Source organism: Talpa europaea (assembly GCF_964194135.1).
Source record: "Talpa europaea genome assembly, chromosome: 5".
Lineage (NCBI taxonomy): Eukaryota > Metazoa > Chordata > Mammalia > Eulipotyphla > Talpidae > Talpa > Talpa europaea.
Window position 1 is genome coordinate 69,072,196 of NC_140071.1, and position 20,038 is coordinate 69,092,233.

General features: G+C 36.0%; 1 protein-coding gene across 1 annotated transcript in view; it reads left to right on the top strand.

Annotated features, from left to right (window-relative positions):
- Positions 1 to 20,038, top strand: part of MAN2A1 (mannosidase alpha class 2A member 1) — a gene marked incomplete at both ends in the record, with an annotated part of 192,386 nt that overhangs the window by 90,080 nt on the left and 82,268 nt on the right. Inside the window, 2 exons of the mRNA XM_084234307.1 lie at positions 4,874 to 4,988; positions 6,217 to 6,284. Coding sequence (XP_084090433.1) covers positions 4,874 to 4,988; positions 6,217 to 6,284 — 183 coding nt within the window. The remainder of the gene's footprint in view (positions 1 to 4,873; positions 4,989 to 6,216; positions 6,285 to 20,038) is intronic.

Genomic DNA, 20,038 nt, shown 5'->3' on the forward strand with positions numbered 1-20,038 from the left:
AATTGAAAGACTTATGTTTTGTGATGATGAAATTTCCCTTATTTTGCCAGTTTGGATGATTATGTAATAAGGTCAGTGCATAAAGCATTCCTGCATTGGGAAAGGAATTTTGAGTATTGTTCATTATTATTTCAGACTATTACTTTCAAATTTTCCCTCTCAAAATGGCATGGTTTAATAATATTTTTAAATCATTAAGAATGTGCTGTGATTTTCTGATAATAGAGATTTTAAAAGTGAATAACCTTTCTGTAAATATTCCCACATGTGGACAGTATTTACAGCACATAACTCAACATTAAAAAATTGATTTGCAAATGATCAATTACTAATTGTAATAAGTGTTAATTAATTTTTTAATTATAATATTTTGACTGCCATGCAAATGAGGAAAATATCTTAAGAATTCCTTTGGTGACTTGAGTCCTTAAAAATATATTTGTGGGCCTCCCCTGGTGGCACAGACACTTGATCACAGCACTGTGAAGCTGTCCGCAGCCTCTGCAGTGCTGGTTCTATCCTGGCCGGCCAGCGAGGGTCCCACATGGCGAGCAGACCTCTCCTATCTCGCCCACTGCTCCCTTCAGCAGTGTCTTTCGTCAGTCTGCCTGTTCTGTTCCCCGCTCTGTCTCCGGTGAATCTTCTCACCCTCCCGTGCATCTGGCCTGTACCCCTATTCTTCTGTAAATTAATAAATCAATCTTTTTTAAAAAAAAAAGCATGTTTAAAATATATATATATTTGAGTAATATTCCGTTGTGTATATATACCACATTTTCTTGATCCAGTCATCTATTTTTGGGTATTTGGGTTGTTTCCATAGCTTAGCTAATAGTACTGCTGTAAACATAGGGGTGCATGTGTCCTTTGGAATTAATGTTTCATTTGCAGCAACATGGATGTAGATGGAAGGGATCATGGTCTGCAAAATAAGCCAGAAAGAAAAAGAAAAATATCGGATGATCTCACTCATAGCAGGAATTTAGAAAACCTAAATAAGGGACCAGGAAAAAGGCTAATTATAATAAAGAAAAAATAAAAATCAACAAGCAGCTATAAACCAGAGACACACTACTAGGGAGTGGGCGTGGGAAAGGAGGGATTAGGGTCAAAATAAGGGGGGCAGAACTGCATGGGATATATAACCAAAATGAAAGTGCTTACATTGTACAAAAATGAAAAATGATGTAAGAACTATATAAAATAAAATATTAAAAATAGGGCCAACCCAGTGGCACAGTGGTTGAGCGCTGGGTTGTGAAGCAGCCCACAGCCTCTGCAGCACAGGTTCGATCCCCAGCTGCCGGGTGAGGGTCCCACATGGCGCGCAGACGTCTTCTGCCACCCACTGCTCCCCTCAGCAGTGTACTTCGTCAGTCTGCCTGTTCTGCTATCCGCTCTGGCTCTGGTGAATTCTCTCACCCTCCTGCGCTTCTGACTGTACCCAGTGCTTGTATAAATAAATAAATAAATAATAAATAAATCTTAAAAAATATAAAAAAATTAAATATAAAAATATATTTGAGGTAGTATTTTGAATATTTTTTCACCTTATGTGTGAACAAATACATTTGGCATCTACCTACTGAAGGTTATGCTGTGATTTTTAGACTTACATTGGAAAGTACTCACTGGGTGATAATGATGTTTTTTTCCCCATAGAAAGCATTTTTGTTAGTAAGTTCAGAGCCTCCATTTATCCTTTTCACCTCCTCCTATCTACTTGGTTTAGAGGGAATTTAAAAGTGAGACTAATAGAATCAAACCACAGTAGAGCTCCTAAGAGGCAGTAGAGAAGTCATTCTTCTGCATCTCTACTTGTTCTCTATCTGATTGCTGTACTGAAAGAGATTTGACTGTAGGTCATTGAGATTTTGCTACGGGACATTTTCTGTCTCATAATCTTTTCTGATGCCTGTCTCCTTAGTTCTTATTGTTTTTTATATTGCATTTAGCGTGTAAATATATATCTGCACAAACTCATATCTTACAGAAAAAAGGCACACTAATTCTCAAATTGTACTTGACATTTGTAAATATGCTTTGCGAGCACTTCACACTTCATTGTAAAGTCATAAACAATTATCAAGTCATTAGCGCAGATATTTTAAGTAGGAAATTTCAAAACACAACTTAGAGAATTATAAACAAAGAGACAGTTAGCATTGAGTATTCTTTTGTTATTGGAATGTTGATTACTGTTTATTCAGTAATTTATTCAGATGTAGACAGAAATGTCTCCGAACAAATAAATAAGTTAAGGATTACATTTGACTACTGGTAATAGCAACCCAAAACAATGTATTTATATTTTTATACATATGAAAGAAACCTGCCATCTAAGGGTGACTCTTACAGTCATGCTCTCAGCTGTAGATCCAATACTTATATATAATTATAAACTGCAGAGCAGGAATATACATGGTATATTTGGAAGTTAATTCTAATCATGTTATAAAAAAATGAATCAAACTGGGATAGTGTTTGTAATTAGATGTTCAGCTTTGGATAATGTATCTGTGGAGGAGGAGAAGAAATAATGAAGTAAAGATTTAGAATTCTGCCAATTCATAAATTGTAATTAATGGAGGAGAAAAACTCACAAAGTAGGTAACTTTGAGCACCCTACCATAGATCAAACTATTGAATGACAAATATGATGACTAAATGTCAATAATGATAACAGGCTAGAAGTCTGATTCTTAGATAATGTTCCCTGAACTATTCCATAATAGTAGAAAGAGGGCATGATAGAAAATAGAGGCTCAGAGAAATCCGACATTAATAAAATGTTGAAACAAAAAATTTATTTTACTCAGTGTTTCCAAAACTTATTTTCTGTGTTAAGTTTAGCCTTGTTTTAAACAAAACAGCTTTATGCATCCAGAGAAAGCATTTGGAGGGAATGCTATGCAACTCTTTAGTGCTCATATTGTTAGAAAGCTGTGTGTGCATTTAGGATGTGAACATTGACTTATGGTATTCACTCAGTTTAATTAGGGTTAAAATACATAAAATACATAAAAACAAATTCAGCTGATGGAAAACATGACTTTTATTCTGCAGATTCAGATGGCCTAATAAATATAACTGTGTAGATAACTAAAATAAATTTATATTGAGGGACTTGTTTCTATAATTGAACTGTATTCATTCATACAGTATTTTAGTATATTGTTATCTTCTAGTAAGACATTTGAATAAACTGAGAAAGAGAAAGTAGCTGGAAGATGACCTGAACTCAAATCGATAAGATTTTAATACTATTAGATATAGATTTATACATAAATGCTTTTAATTAGAAACTCTTGATTGTGATCATTTAGGTCTTTGAAAGTAATCTTAATCTTCTGCAAGAAGAAGTTATTTCTCGCTGTTTTTTACACTTTTGCTGTTATTAGTTCATGCTGGCAAAAATATCTTTTTAGGCATCCAAAAAAGTTTTTGTTGGGAAAAGTATATGTTCCTATCAGTATAATAGATGCATAGGGATGCCTGCTCTCTAAAACCTTAATTAAAAAGATCAAACTTGAAGGGGGTGGGGGAAAGCAAATTATCTAAAAAGTGTAAAAATAAATTGATAAATATTAAAATTTAAAAAAAAATTAAAAAATCAAACTTGAAGGAAAAAAACTTAAAGTAGGTTATTTTCCCATGTGTATTACTTCAGCAGCAGTTGGCAATGTTCAAGATTATATTCCAGAATTGATCTTGAATCAATTGATTTATCTGTATCCCTCTGGTTCCTCAAACATAAAAATATATTTAGCAGTTTCAGTGATGAAGAAAAGTAACAAGGACAAAGACAGTTTCATTATACCGATATGTGGAAAACTTCCTATTTTTTTTTTTTTTAAGATTTATTTATTTATACAAGAACCAGGGTACAGGCCAGATGCGCGGGAGGGTGAGAGGATTCACCAGAGCCAGAGCAGGGAACAGAACAGGCAGAATGACGAAATACACTGCTGAGGCTCCCGGGCGAGACGAGAGGTCTGTCGTGTTATGTGGGACTCTCACCAGCTGGCCAGGATCGAACTGGCACTGCAGAGGCTGTGGACAGCTTCACAGTGCGGTGCTCAACTGCCTGCGCCACCAAGGGAGGCCCTCCTATATCTTTTGAACATGAACATGAACCTAAACTCAATAACTATTTCAATTTTTCATGAATTTAAATTTTTTGAAATGTGTATTGATTGAATTTTCTTGTGAATGAGAATTTAAACTCATGTCTTCTTTTGTTATTTTTTCAACCCCTGTTAAAACTTTTCCTGAAGTAAAGCATGAAAGCATTGCTTTGTGTAGAATGCTGTAAAGCTATTGGGATGACCATGCTAGATGTTCTATTGATTTGGTTTGATAGTCATAGAAAGCATAAGAAGTTTGAAAAACTCTGTGTGCTTCAGGTATCCAGGAAATTTTACATTTTATGTCTTTTAAGCATTTATTTATGTATGCATGCTAGAGCTGGGGTATAAGCCAGAGGTGTGGGGGCCACGAGAGAGTTCACTAGAGACAAAGAGGGGAGCAGAACAGGAGATCTACTGAAATACACTGCTGAGGGGAGCAGCAGACGAGGCAGGAGAGGTCTTCTGGGCCATGTATAGCACTGTGTCTTTAACCCCTGTGCCACCAGGGAGGCCTGAAATTTTACATTTCAAATGAATTCTTATTAGTGAATTCTTGTTATTATCCAATATTTTCTTCATACTTAGTTCTTGTATAAGAGAGTTAATTTGTCATAGATTTATTGTAAGTTTTAATCTGTGAATGTGCAATGAAGTTAATGGTGAATTGGCAATTATTAATAGTGAAAATACCATTTGCAAATGTTTGAATTACTTCTCATACTAGTCAAATTTTTTCTTTATAGGCTCTTTCATTCCTTATTGAGTTTGAAGAAGATAATTGGACATTCTGCACTACTTCTTATTTTGAAGGATAAGCGCTCGTATGACTTATTCTCTTCTGATACCCTCCTAGACATGGTTTGTTGATATCTTCTATAATCAGTATTAAAATGTATCATTCCTTTATTTTTTACTGGAAAAGGAGGTTAGATGCTTAATGAATATAAACATTGAAATAAGGTTATTTGTGCATTACTTGAAAGAGCTTACTGTATTATGTGAAAAACATCTATGTTCCTTCGTGTAAGTGTCCTGCATATGATTTATGGCATTCATTAAATCTTAGCATAAAAATAAAATAAACTTATTTCAAAGTATGTGAAAAAAAAGGTTTTTAGAACATTGTGAAAATTATATTGTAAGGTAACTGGACTTATTTATTTCACCTGATTTTAATTAGAGGCCCCTTGATATTTGAACTTTTGTAAATCCATAATCTCTTCTTCTTAATTTCAATTTGAATGGTCCTAAATTATGTTCTGTTTTGAGAATGAATTGAAGAATGCTATGGGCAGTACTGAAAACGTGTAAAGTAGAGCACTGATTGAGAAAATAAGAGATAGGTATTTGTATCAGTCTCTGTGCCAACTTGTATAATGGACCTTGAAAAAATTACTTAATATCTAGCTGAGAGCCCTTATCCATTTATCTGTAAAATGGGATCATAGCATCTGCTGTGACTTATGTCGTTAATAGAATCAGATGAGATTAATTGTAACACAAAGTGCTCTGAGAGGAAGAGCATGTAGTTCTGTAGTCAAGAACAGTTGAAAATGTGGTTGATTGCAACCCTCTTTACACGTCTACTTGACAACTCAGATATTTAAAAAATGCAATTTATCATTAGACTATTGGGAATGATAGGCATTAAAATTTTACATATATGGAATTTGAATTTACATGTATGGAGTTATCTAGCTTCAGTATTTTCATATACTGATTTTTATAATCAAATCGGAATTATACATGTTCATGTTAAACATGCACTAGATACCAATTTCTTAAAGATACGAAGCATGATGCAGAGTAATAAAGCTTTTTTGGTGAAATGTTTTTAGAACACTGTTCTATGTAGTTCGGAATTGCAACTACCCATTATGGACTGCAGTCTCTGTAATGAATATACTTAATTTTAAATATACATGTGCACATGTAAGAATTTCTTATTTTAAACTTTCATGTACTGTAAAGAGGATTTTTTTTCTGCTGTGCCCTTTTTAAGATTTTTTGCTCAGTACTATATTGTACAGCCGATTTTGAAATTAAGTTTTAAAAGTAAATTAAAAATCTTTGTTCATTTTCGTAGGATTTTAAACAAAAGTCCCAAAGTTCTCTGCCACAAAATAATATAATAAGTCTGAGTGCGGAGCCAAGGTAAATATATAATTTCTTATAAACTTTTACTGCTTTTCTCACTTGACTTTTTTTTTCTTAATTCTCTTTTTTAGACACCAGAAATTTCGACGGGGATATTTTATTTAGTCAATTTGCTTCAGAAGATTTTCTAAACAAATGAATTTTCTCCCATAACTCTTATCTTTATGCTAACAGTGTTTGTTACATTGATTGTTTAATAACTATTATATAATATTTCTTACAGATATTTGATAAGATATGGTAAATATGTCACTTTATGATAAAAAGAAATCCATCTCTTTAATATTACATAATTAGATTATGTTCTTTTGTGATTAATTTTAGTTTACTTACTGCAGTTTCATTAATATCCAATTCTATTTGTTAAATAAAGGAACATATTTAATTATTAGAAAATAGGGTTCATGTAAATTGTTGACTGGATAACTGTTTCTGTGTTGATCAGATTCTCTCATTTTTAGAACTATTGATTTATGCTAAAGAAAGTGGAAAGTGTTCAAAGTGTTCAACTAACCTACAAAAGGGGACTTTTACTTAGTGATTGCCTCTAATTTACAAAAAAAAAAAAAAGTTTTGTTTTTATTGGCAAGCATTTCACTATCAGATCATCTGTTTTTACCACCATATAGCAGTTGGTCAGTATCTATTGTACCTAGATATACAGTGTACTGTTGTAATACGATTTTTTACTCTCTAAATAGAGAAAGCTAATATACAAATTATAGGATTAAAGAATAATGTGAAAAGTAATTCATGATTTTCTCTAGATAGACTTTGTTAAAATTATGTAAAAATAAATGAAATCAATATTAACATGAGATTTACAATTGGTATGAAGCTGAGATTTCAGTAAAGCTTAAACTGAAGCATTAGCTGACTAAATTTTTCCACTAAGTAAATATTCAGCTCATACCTTATAAAAAGAAGACAAGTGTTTTTTAGTAATATATAGTATCACTAAAGAAATAATAAAGTGGCACTAAAATAATACTAAAGGTATCATAAATAATCTTTCTTTTGGCCAGAAAGTTTAAGTCTTCAGTGTAATGTCTTGCTGTAGTCTTAAAAGTCCTCATATTGCCAAATTTAGTAAGAACAAAAGAATGTTACTGAAAGAATAATCAGTTATAAAGTTACATAATGTTTTCACTGTGTTAAAATAAGAAAGAGTTTGAAGAATTTGGAGCTGTATGTTCTTTATTAAATATTGTGTTCCTAACAAACTGTGGTATCAGTAAATCTGTTTGGCTTTTGGTATAATCCTCATATTAGCTTTATTTTTCTTTTCCTATTTTGATGAGGGAAGATCTCTGTTTTTGCTGTCTGTAAGCATGACTTATGCTTCTTACAAGTATTCATTATCTATCCCCACCCACTTTTTCCAGTGAGTGCATTTTAGGGTGGGTGGGATGAAATGGGGATGGGGCTATAATGGGTTAGAGGGAGAGACTTGCTCTGTGTCTTTTTTGTATGCAGTCTAGTCTCAACCAGTAGTAAGTAATAATTCAGCCACTGGATTAGATTATTTTTTTTCCCTTGTTGAGTTGTGGGAGCTGTTTATAGATCTGTGATTTTGGCCCTGTGCTGGATTTGTGATATGCAAAAATCTGTCATTCAGTAGGGTGTCTTTGTTTTCACCATAGTTTCTTTTTTTGTGCAGAAACATTCTAATTTGATGTAGTCCCATTTATTTTTCCTTTTGTTTCCCTTGCTGTTTTTGTCAAGTTCCCAATGACATCACTTAATAACACTGGGTATTTTCCCTCTGTTTTTCTCTATGTATTTTGGGATTTCAGTATATAATCTACTTTGAATTAAATTTTGTGTTTGGCGTACACTATTAATATATACTTTGTTTTGCTTATGGCTGTTCAATTCCAGAACTGATTTTGGAACATACTTTCCTTTCTTCATTGTACTCTCTTGGCTTTTTTGTCATAAATTAACTTTCCATATAAATGTGGGTACATTTCTGGAATCTCAGTACTATTTATTGGTCTGTGTGTCTTTTTCACTGTAGTGCCATACAATTTTTTTTTAAAGATTTATTTATGCACATAAGAACTGGGGTCTAGACCAGAGGTGTGGGAGGTGAGAGGATTCACCAGAGACAAGGTGGGGAGCAGAACAGGTGAATCTACTGAAATACACTGCTGAGGAGAGCAGCAGGCAAGACAGGAGAGGTCTGCTGTGCCATGTGGGTTAGCTACCTGGCCTGGGATGAAATCATGTACAGTGACTGGTGATAGCTTGAAAACGCTGAGACTTTAACCCCCGTGCCACCAGGGAGGCCCAGTGCCATGCAGTTTGGATACCATAGTTTTGTGCTATAGTTTGCAGTCTGGAAGTGTAGAATTTCCTTTTTTTTTTTTTTTTCAGTCAGAATTGCTTTGGGTATTCAGGGTCTTTTATGGTTCCATATAAATGTCATTAACATTTGTTCTGTTTCTTTGAAGAATGCCATTGAAACATTATTATGCATTGTATTGGTATATTACTTTGGTAGGATGGATTGCACTGAATTGGCATATTGCTTTGGAAAGATTGCCATTTTAACACTGCGAGTTCTTCTAATCCATGAGTGGGAATTTCTTTCCATTACTTTGTGTCTTCTATTTCTTTTTATAATGTCTTTTAGTTTTCATTGTATAGGTCTTTTGCTTCCCTTGTTACATTTATTTCTATGTATTTCTTTTTAATGCAATTATAAATGGAGTAATTTTCTTAATTTCTTTTCCAGTTTGTTGCTTGCATATAGGAACACAGTCTGGTTTTGTATATTGTTTTCGTATTTTCCCATTTGTTGTACTTACTCATTGTAAGTTTCTAATAGTTTTTAATGGAGTCTTTAGATTTTTCTATGTATGTTATGTCTTCTACAAATAGTGATAGCTTTACCACTTCTTTCTCAATTTGGATTTTTTTTATACATTTGCCTTGTCTAATTGCTCTACCAGGAATTCCAATAGTGTGTTGAATAGTGGTAGTCGTTGACATCCTTACATTTCAGAAATAAATCCCAGTTGGTCAGGATGTATGATCCTTTTAATGTATTGTTGGATTTGTTGTAGGACAGGGAGAGGGGCAGCCCAAACCCCGCAAACCTGTCTATTCTAAGTGGGTTCTGCCATCCGCCGCATCAACACAAAACATAGGAGACTTTAATGGGAAGGAACTTTAATAAAACTAGGAAACAATACAGGTAAGGCAAAGAGTCTAGTTTCTAAATGAAGCACCCAAAGTTACCCGTCCCCTCGTGGGTAAAACTCCATCCATATGGGATCGGCCCAGAGCAAGGCCCCAAAGCCTGCCACAAGTCTAAAGCATCTTCCAGTGGGGACCCACAGAAAAGAGTCAGAAACAACCAGACAAGCCCAGAAGGAAAAGAGCAAAATCAACATCAAGATAAAAGCTGCCATGGTCACCTCTCCACGGGTCTCACCCACATCTGTGTCACCCAGTCCACGACCAAAAGACAAGCACGGTTTCTTTACATGTCTCTAGGCTCCATGCGCCTCCTCCAGGTCTCCTGGCTCCATCCTGCTTCCTTCTTCAGTCTCTTCTTCAGCTTCTCCTCTTCCTGCTCAGCTCCACCCTTCCTTGGGTGGGGCAGGGAACCTGGAACCTCCCCCTTTCCTGGGGACCACCCTGTTACAGATTCAGTTTGCTAAGATTTTGTTGTGTTTGTGTTTTGGTTTTTTTTGTTTTTTTTTTAATTTCTTTTCTTTAGGGACATTGGTCCTTAGTTTTAATTTTCTGTGGTATCCTTGTCTATTTTTGGTTTCAGAGTAATGTTGACCCTATAACATGCATCTGGAAGCTTTCCCTCTTCAATTTTTAGGACAAGTTTGAGAAGGGTAGTTACTAGTATGTGTTTGAAGGTTTGGTTGAAATCATTTCCTCTTATGGTTTTGTCTTCTTGGGAGATTCTTGATTGTTTTGCCCTGCTTGTAAATGATCTGTTCAGGTCTTCTACCTGATTCAATAATGTATGGTTGAATACTTTTTAAAATTTGTCCACTTTTTTCTAGGTTATCTAATTTATTGGCATAAAGATTAAGTAGCTTGACAGGATCCTCTATATGTATGATATGGTTTCTGTAACTTTTCTTTCATTTCTGATTTTAGTTATTAAATTTTTCTCCCTTTTTCTCTTAGTTAACCTACCAAGAGTTTTATTTATTTTGTTGATCTTTTCAAAGAAGCAGCTTTCAGTTTTATTGATCTTTCAGTCTGTCTCTTAAATTTATTTCATTTATTTCTGCTTTTTTATTATTTCAGTTTTTTTCCAGGAGAGCTTGGTTTATGTATTCTTTTGTTTTTCTAGTTCCTTAAAATGTAAAGTTAGATTACTTATTTTAGATCTCCTTTGGTCTATCAAGAATATAGACCAGTATTATATACATCTCTCTTTATAATACTTTTGCTGCATCCCATAGGTTCTGGTAGCTGCTCTCTTCATTTTCATGTGTCTGTAGGTATTTTTAAGTTTCTCCTTTGATTTTCTTGTTATTCAATATTTATTCAGTAGCTGCATACAAGAACCAGGGTACAGGCCTGGTTGTGCGGGAGGGTGAGAGGATTCACCAGAGACGGGGTGGGGGGGCAGAACAGGCAGATTGACTGAAATGCACAGCTAAGGGGAACAGCCAGCGAGACAGGAGAGGTCTGCTGTGCCATGTGGGTATCTCTGCTGCTGGCAGGTTCGAACCCACACTGCAGAGGCTGTGGACAGCTTCACAGAGCTGCGCTCAACCACCTGTGCCACCAGGGAGGCCCTCTTGTGAATTTATTGGCACTTATTTTAAGGCCAAGGTATGGTATCCCCATGCACTAGAGAAGAATGTGTACTCAGCTTTTAAGAGCTTCAGTGTCCTATAGATACCTGTTAGCCCATTTGTTCTGTCCTCTCATTTAAGACTACTGATTTTCTGTCTGGTTGATCTATCCTTTGATCAAATGGGGTGCTGGAGTCCCTGATACTATTATGTTGCTGTTGATGTCTGCTTTCAGGTTTATTAAAAGTTGTGTTGTACATATTGATGCTCCCTTGTTTAATACATATATATTTATGATTCTATGCCTCGCTGGTATATTGTGTTCCCTTAATCACTGTGTGTTCCATTCCTGTCTGTTGTTAACTTTTATAACTGGAAATGTGTTTTGCCTAAGTGTGACTGTCCTTGCCTGTTTTAGCGTACCAGAGTACCTTTTGCTTGTAAAGAATGCTTGCCATCCTTCTATTTTGATCTATGTTTAAGTTGGATTGTGTTTTCTCATCCAATCCTTTTCTTTTGATTCATGAGTTCAGTCCATTACATTAAGGTGATTATTGAAGATATGCTTCTGCCATTTTGTTTACTTTTCTTGCTGTAGCTATTTATTTCAATTTTCAAGTTCTGTGGACTTCTTTTTAGAAAGAAGCACTCCTTGCAACAATTCTTGTTTGGGAGGTTTAATGTTGGCAGACTTCTTCAGCTTCTGTTTGTCTAAGAAGGCTTTTATTTTTCCCTCATATCTGATAGAGAGAATCTTGCCGGATATAGTATTCTTGGCTGACACCTTTTATCTGTGTTATATATCTCCTCCTACCTCTTTACATCCTGAATCTGTGTTTCTTTCTTTTTTATTTTTTTTTTTAAGATTTATTTATACAAGCACTGGGTACAGTCAGAAGCACAGGAGGGTGAGAGAATTCACCAGAGTCAGAGAGGAGAGCAGACCAGGCAGACTGATGAAGTACACTGCTGAGGGGAGCAGTGAGCACAGCAGGAGAGGTCTGTGGGCCATGTGGGACTCTCGCCAGAGGCCGGGGATCGAACCGGTGCTGCAGAGGCTTCAGGCAGCTTTGCAAACCAGCGCTCAACCGCTGTGCCACCAGGGAGGCCCCTGAATCTGTGTTTATTTAATTAAGGCTCGATTTCTACTTCTTTTCACTTCTTTTCTATTTCTTTGTATTTGTTTGTAATAGCAAATCTATGAATTTTGTAGGGAGATGTAATAGTCCATGTTCTCATGGTGGTTTCTGGATCATTTTTTATTTTTTCTGATGTCACAGTCCCTTGAGTTCTTGAGGTGCTACGCATTCCACTTTTTAATCTGCTCCATTCTGGGTTTCCAGATCTGAGAATGGCAGTCTGTGTGCTGTCAGTGCACTTAATCAGGTCAGTAGCCGTACCCTTTGCCTGTTCCTTTCCTATTTAAGCCATTGTCTATGTTTTCCTTGAACTACTGCGATGCCTTCTTGCTCTTTTGTCTCTCATTTCTCTGTGACCCTCATTTATTACATGTAACTGTCACTGTTAATCTGCTTACAGCAGAAGCTGAGAACATTACCTGCATGGAAGTAGCAAGACTTCTTAGGACCTAGCTTTGAATGTCCTGAAGTCATTTCTGCTACATTCTGTTAGTTAAGTAAGTTGCTAAGGTCAGTCATGATTAAAGGAAAAAGGAATTATTTTCCACTAACTTTGTGTGAGAAGCCTGTCTAGGAAGCAAATGCAATGGCATGGCATTAGTCATCTTTGGAGACTATCAAAGTTCTCAATTCACATACCTTTCATGTTTCTCTCAAGATACAGAAAGGCTCTTCCTAGTATGATACTGGTCCCAGAATTTCATCTAAATTAACTAAAAGCTGCTTATTCATATAAGTGGGAATAAATATTGACTTACTTTGTCAGTATAATTTTTAAAAATTCATTCCATTAGATTGTAAACTTCTTCCATCTAGGAACTATTTCATTTATTTCTACCACTATGCTCATTATATTTAGAATAATAAGAATTTAATAAAAGCTTGTTTAAATACACTTCATTATTGATAGAAGAGAATATTAAACTTCAGATACCAGATATATGTAGAACACAATCTCCATTCTATGGAATATGTGGTAACCTATTAACACCCATATAGTTCTTTCATCTAACATTTGAAGATTGGATGCCACTGAACTTATATTGCTATTGCAAGTAAAAATAAATTAAACAGCAATTCAGTGGATCTTTGAATTTACTCAGTATTTGTACAACTGCCATTCCAAATGAGTTTCATGCCATTGGAACTGAAAAAAAATTATGTTGCATTGCAATATCATGTAGTCTTATTGAATTAATTTTGTTGAGATTCCCCCTTTTTTTAGACTTATTTATTTATTTGTTTGTTTGTTTATTTATTTATTTATACAAGCACTGGGTACAGTCAGAAGTGTGGGAGGGTGAGAAACTTCACCAGAGTCAGAGCGGGGAGCAGAACAGGCAGAAGGACCGAAGTGCACTGCTGAGGGGAGCAGCAGGCGGCAGGAGAGGTCTGCGCACCATGTGGGACCCTCCTCCGGTGGCTGGGGAGCAGCCGGGGGTCGAACTGGTGCTGCAGAGGCTGAGGGCAGCTTTGCAACCCAGTTCTCAACCGCTGCACCACCAGGGAGGCCCGAGATTCCATTCTTGCGGAATGGAATGAATTGGTTCAAAAGATAACCCAAAATCTTGACCATATCAGATCAGTTTTTGTAAAAACTTATGTTTACATAAAACCTATTTTTTAATTTTAATTTTATTTTTTAAAAAGATTTATTTATACAAGAACTGGGGTACAGGCCAGATGTGTGGGAGCGTGAGAGGATTCACCAGAGGCGGAGAGCAGAACAGGCAGGCTGACTGAAATACACTGCTGAGGGGAGCAGCGGGCAAGACAGGAGAGGTCTGCCATGCCATCTGGGCTCTCTGGCCAGCTGGATTGAACCTGCACTACAGAGGCTGCGGAAAGCTTTACAGCACGGTCCTCAACCGCCTGCATCACCAGGGAGGTCCTAAAACCTATTTTTATATGAGACTTTCATTATTGACACAGATTCTGTGCCTGAGTATATTTTTTACTTTCAATCTTGTCAAAAATAGTTTTTCAGGAAATAATCTCTTAGTTTATGGGTATTCAAATCTGTAGATCACTTTTTGTTGTTGGTTACCATACCATTAATGTATTTTATATTAAGTCAGAATATATCTAATGAATTATCTACTATCTATGCCAGTTGTTTAGACCTAAGTTCTATGTGAAGAAACCAAGCTCACAGCCTTTTTTGTTAATGTTGGAACTGGATTTTCTAGGAAAACAATTCTAAAGAACCATTCAGTTTCTATCAATAGTATTTATTATAAAATACAGTTGGCAACAATATTTGTTTTTCAGGACCAAAGTGATATTTCACATCTTGAACCAAAGTAGTGTAGTCTGAGAAATTGGAGTCCTGTGCTTGGCTAGTGTTCTTTGAGGTGCGTGGGAATGTGTTAATAATGGTAATTAGTCTATGAACTTTCTTTGTTGCTAATTCATTATAATGATTTAAGCACAAATCTTGCCTTCTAGAAAAGTAGTATAGAAATGTCTACACATGAGTTAGTGGCAAAATAGATGTGGACAGTCAGGAAGATTGAGGTTTTCTGTTCTTGAAAATGCTGGGCTTTACTGTAAAATTATCCCAAGGAATTCAAGGTAGTGATGGAATAGGGAACAGAACAGGCAGACAGACTGAAATACACTGCTGAGGGGAGTAGCAGGCGAGACAGGAAAGGTCTGCTTTGCCATGGGGGTTTCTTTCTGGCCAGCTGGGGACCGAACTCGTGCTGCAGAGGCTGCGGATTGCTTCGCAGTGCAGTGCTGAATCCCTTGCCCCACCAGGGAGGCCTTTTTTTTTTTTTTTTTTTTTTTTTTTTTTGTGGGACCCTCACCAGTGGCCGGGGATTGAACTGCACTGCAGACGCTGCGGGCAACCTCGCAACCCAGCGCTCAACCGCTGCGCCACCAGGGGAGCCCCCCTCATTTTTTATTTTTGCACAATGTATGCATTTTCATCTTGGTTATAGTCCTCATACAATTCCTACACCCCACTTGTTTTGATCCTACTCCCTCCTACCATGTTTCCCCCCCCCCAGTAGTTTGTCTCTGGTTTATAGTTGTTTGTTGATTTTGATTTTTACTTTATTATAATTAGTCTTTTTCCTGGTCCCTTATTTAGGTTTTCTAAATTCCTGCTATAAGTGAGACCATCCGGTATTTTTCTTTTTCTTTCTGGCTTATTTCACTTATTTTGTCTTTTTTGAATGCTGAGTAATATTCCATTGTGTATGTGTACCACATCTTCTTGATCCAGTCATCTATTTTTGGTCATTTGGGTTGTTTGCATAGCTTAGCTATTGTAAATCGTGCTGCTATAAACAAAGGGGTGCAGGTGCCCTTTGGAATTAATGTTTCTCTGTCCTTTGGGTAAATACCTAGGAATGGAATTGCTGGATCATATGGAAGCTCCATCTTTATCAGGTTGAGGAATCTCCACACAGCTTTCCATAGCGGATGGAGCAGTTTGCACTCCCACCAGCAGTGCAGGAGAATCCCTTTTTCTTCACATCCTTGCCAGCATTGGTTGTTGCTGTTTTTTTTAATATGTGCCATTCTCACTGGTGTAAAATGGTATCTCATTGTAGTTTTGATTTGTATTTCCCTGATTGCAAGTAATGTTGAACTTTTTTTTTCACATGCCTGTTGGCCATTTGCATTTCCTCTTTGGAGAAGTTTCTTTTTAGCTCTTCTGCCCATTTTTTGACAGGATTATTTACTTTGTTTTTGTTGAGTCTTATCAGCTCTTTGTAGATTTTTGTGATCAGTCCTTTATCATTAGTGTTGTGTGCAAAAATTTTCTCCCAATTGGTGGGGTGTCTATTTGTTTTGGTTACTGTCTCTTTTGCTGTACAGAAGCTCTTTAATTTGATGTAGTTCCAGCTGTTTATCTTTGCCTTCACTATCACTGCTTTGGGTGATGTGAGACTCTTAAAATAACAGCTATTCTAGTCTACTAGATGTTAATAGCATAGTTCATTTATGAAATTATACTCATTACTGTATTTTTCTCTGAGCTGCTTTCCTGTTTAGGTATTAATTGCTTATAAAAAGTAGTTGTGTTTTTTCATCTACTTTCATCTAAGTGGTATTATGTCCTGTTCATTGTCCTCTAGATTGAGATTGACTATTTCTGATTATTGAGAACATGTTTACCTTATCTATAATCTGCTGGGATGTTTTCAGAAGGGAGGTTTTACCCAAAAGGCTGAGCCGAATATAGTATGTTATTTAAATAGCTAAAAGTTTCTTTTTTATTTTTAGATTTATTTATTTATGCATACAAGAACTGGGGTGTAGGCTAGAGGTGCAGGGGGTAAGAGGATTCACCAGAGACAGAGTGGAGAGCAGAACAGCAGACTGACTAAAATATACTGCTGAGAGGAGCAGCAGTCAAGACAGAAGAGGTCTGCTGCAGATCAAACTCCTGCTATGGAGGGTATGGATAGCTTCACAATGCTATGCTTAACACCCTGTGCCACTAGGGAGACACCTAAATAGCCAAAAGTTTCTTAGGGTACTGGAAGTTCCTTCAGCAGATTCATTAGTTAGTTTTATGTTAAAACTTCTCTGTCCAGATTTGGTTTTGTAATAATTGTATTTGGATAGCAGTATAAAATAAACGTGTCTGGTATTTGCTGTTCTGAATCAATGCTTCACAAACATGTCTTCTGCCTGGTTTCATTGGAGAATGGAGTAGATGAAAGGGCTTCACCTTTCTTACAGTATTCTCCCATCTGTAAAATTTTGATCTATTTTATGAGATGAAAAATGATGAATATTAATTCCTGAATTATTGTGTCAACTATAGATTGACTTACATGAAATATAAGTGCCTATGGTAATACCATTTTTATATGATGGTGACTATGTCCCCTGAGATTGACTCTTAATTTACTATTAAAACTCATAGAAACATAAAAGATGATGAGAGGAACACCTAAATCATGGTTTGACAGGCCACTGATTGTCACAATGTAAGATGTCCACAAACTGAAAAATTCATCACACTGGACTGAAAAGTGTAAATCACTCACTAATCAATAGTTAGAAATAAAAGCAAGGTTGAGATTTATTCCTTTTTGGAATGCCTGCTACCAAGGCTTTGAAATTCTGGTATTTTATGATCTGAAAGAAAAGGACACATTTTTCCTACATGTAGGATACTACTTTTTAAGGCTGTTAGGCAGACAGGTAGCTATTCTGTTCTATTTTGTCCTCTCTGACTAAGATCTCTATTAGCCAACTTCCACTTAACTAACCATCCAGACCACTTAACAGTCTGTCTGCATTACTGTTCTGTGCCCATGGCACCCTAACATCGCTAACAGGCTACCAGCTGGCAGGCAGCACACTACTCTCCTCCAGAATTTCAGTGATTTGTGTGATTATAATGATTTTTCCCAGACAAGTTATTCTTGCTATTGTTCTCTCATATTTGATTAATTTTTGTTAAACTGATAAATTATGTAGAAGGATTTTTTTAATATGAAGTTGACTGCTTTGAAAATTTTCAGCAAAGGTGAGTCACTGATAAATATTGATGAGATGCCTGTGAAAGATTTTGAAAGGAATTATAAAGATGTAGAAGCCATTTGTACTGAGATTGCTTGGTATTGTTGAATTGTTTTTCTACTTTAGAAAACTGTAAACCAGTTTTTGAAATACTTGATAGTTTATCACACATAGTGTTATGCAGAAAATATGACACAAATCTCCCAAAGAGTAGTGCCCTATTCGAAGCAAAACATTTGCTTTTATGTCAGTACATTAAGAAATGATGTAATTTAAGTATTTTATGCTAGAGTATAAATTAAAATTAATGCACATGTAAATAAAGATGTCCTGCTTTAACATAACTTCAAGTCACCTTTAAATTTAAGTCTTTTAGTTAACAAATCTTTTGCCAGTTATGACCACATTGAAAAGCAGGCTTTCAAATATGTCTTTCATTTTACAACTAATGTGTAGACTGAATCTGCCAGAAGCAAAATTGGCAGGAACAAATGGGGGACTGATGGTAGAGCTTTGATCCAGAGAAGTGCCCACTGAAGGGAATTTCTGTTGATAGTGCCATGAACCTGAAGAATTTAATGCTTTCCTTTGTTAAAGAAAGAAGTTCTTTGTTTAGAGTACCAGAGCTGGTATAGGAGACTGAAGACCATTTGCATCGCCACCTTGGTTGGTAGCCTCTTGACAATATGTATCAGGCTGCATGTATACACATGTTGAACTTGTTATTCACTCTTTTCTCCATCTATGCATCTTCTAACTTATGACATAATTAACACTGATTTAATTTATTTTATCTTATTGCAAAAATTACTTAACTCCTTGAGGGCAAGGAGCTTGTTTGCTTTCAATTCTCCTGGCAAATATCTGGCACACTGTAGGTCAAATGAACTAACTCTAGATAAGAGAGGGACTTCTACCAATACCACAATCAAAATGACCAAGAGTATCTTTAGTATACACAGAATCTGGATGGAAGTCTATTTCTATGTGGATAGTTAATAGGAAGCTATAGGAAACCTATGAAAAATTCTATCAGAATGACAAAAAATGGGTGTGACATGAAGACTCAGAAGGCCATATTACCTCTTAAAATGATTTATTACAGGGCCTCCCTGGTGGCGCAGCGGTTGAGCGCTGGGTTGCGAAGCTGCCCGCAGCCTCTGAGGCGCCGGTTCGATCCCTGGCTGCTCCCCGGCCACCAGAGGAGGGTCCCACATGGCACGCAGACCTCTCCTGCCGCCCGCTGCTCACCTCAGCAGTGTACTTCTTCGGTCTGCCTGTTCTGTTCTCCACTCTGGCTCTGGTGAATTTTCTCACCCTCCCGCGCTTCTGACTGTACCCAGTGCTTGTATGAATAAATAAATAAATAAATCTTTAAAAAAATGATTTATTACAGAGACTAGAAAAAATATTATTTGGGAATCTTTATAAATTTGAATCATGAGGTCTAATAAAAAGAAAGCTGCACTGAAAACATGGTGAGATTATATGGAAATGGGGAGGAGTGAGATAAGAAAAGATGTTGGGGAGGAGTGTGACAGTCTTCTTTAATGATGCTGAAGAATGAAGTTTTCATTGTGAAAGAGTGTATCAGTGCCGTGAAAATTAAAACCAAGAGATTCTTTTCAAGAACATAGAAGAAAGGAAGATGAGTAGAATCAATAAGCAAGAAGATGATAAGTTTGGGCACAAGATTTCAGTAAAGAATTATAGATTTTCTTTAGGGAAAAAATGAACAGTTAATGAGCAAAGATGTGAATGATGAAAAATTTTCTGAACTGAGAAGTTTATATATGAAAAGAACTAATTTCTAGGCAATGTAAATGAAAAGAGATACATCCCTCATACGTCTTGGAAACTCTTAAAAGGAAAAGGACATTTGTATCCATGCAAGAAAGACAGATGTTATATAATAGGGGACAAAATCTAGACTGCTGCTTCTCTGTGATGATAAGAATGGGATTTTTGAGTCATTTTATACTCAAAATGTGACGGCAACAAAAGGACATTTTCAAATATGAAAACATTTTTAAAAGTAGAATTTAAAAATAGTCTTGATAAATGTAACTATGTACCAATATATTTATCAAAATCAAGGCACTGGGAATAGATACACTGCACTCCAAATGATTATTGAAAATTCGTTTAACAAACTGAAAGTAGAAATGTCTATCTAGTTTTTTTTTAACAATTTATTTTATTTATTTATGCATACTAGAACTGGAGTGTAGGTCAGAGATGCAGGGGGTGAGAGGATTCACCAGAGATAGAATGGGTAACAGAACAGGCGGATTGACTGAAATACACTGCTGAGGGGAACAGCAGACAAGATAGGAGAGGTCTG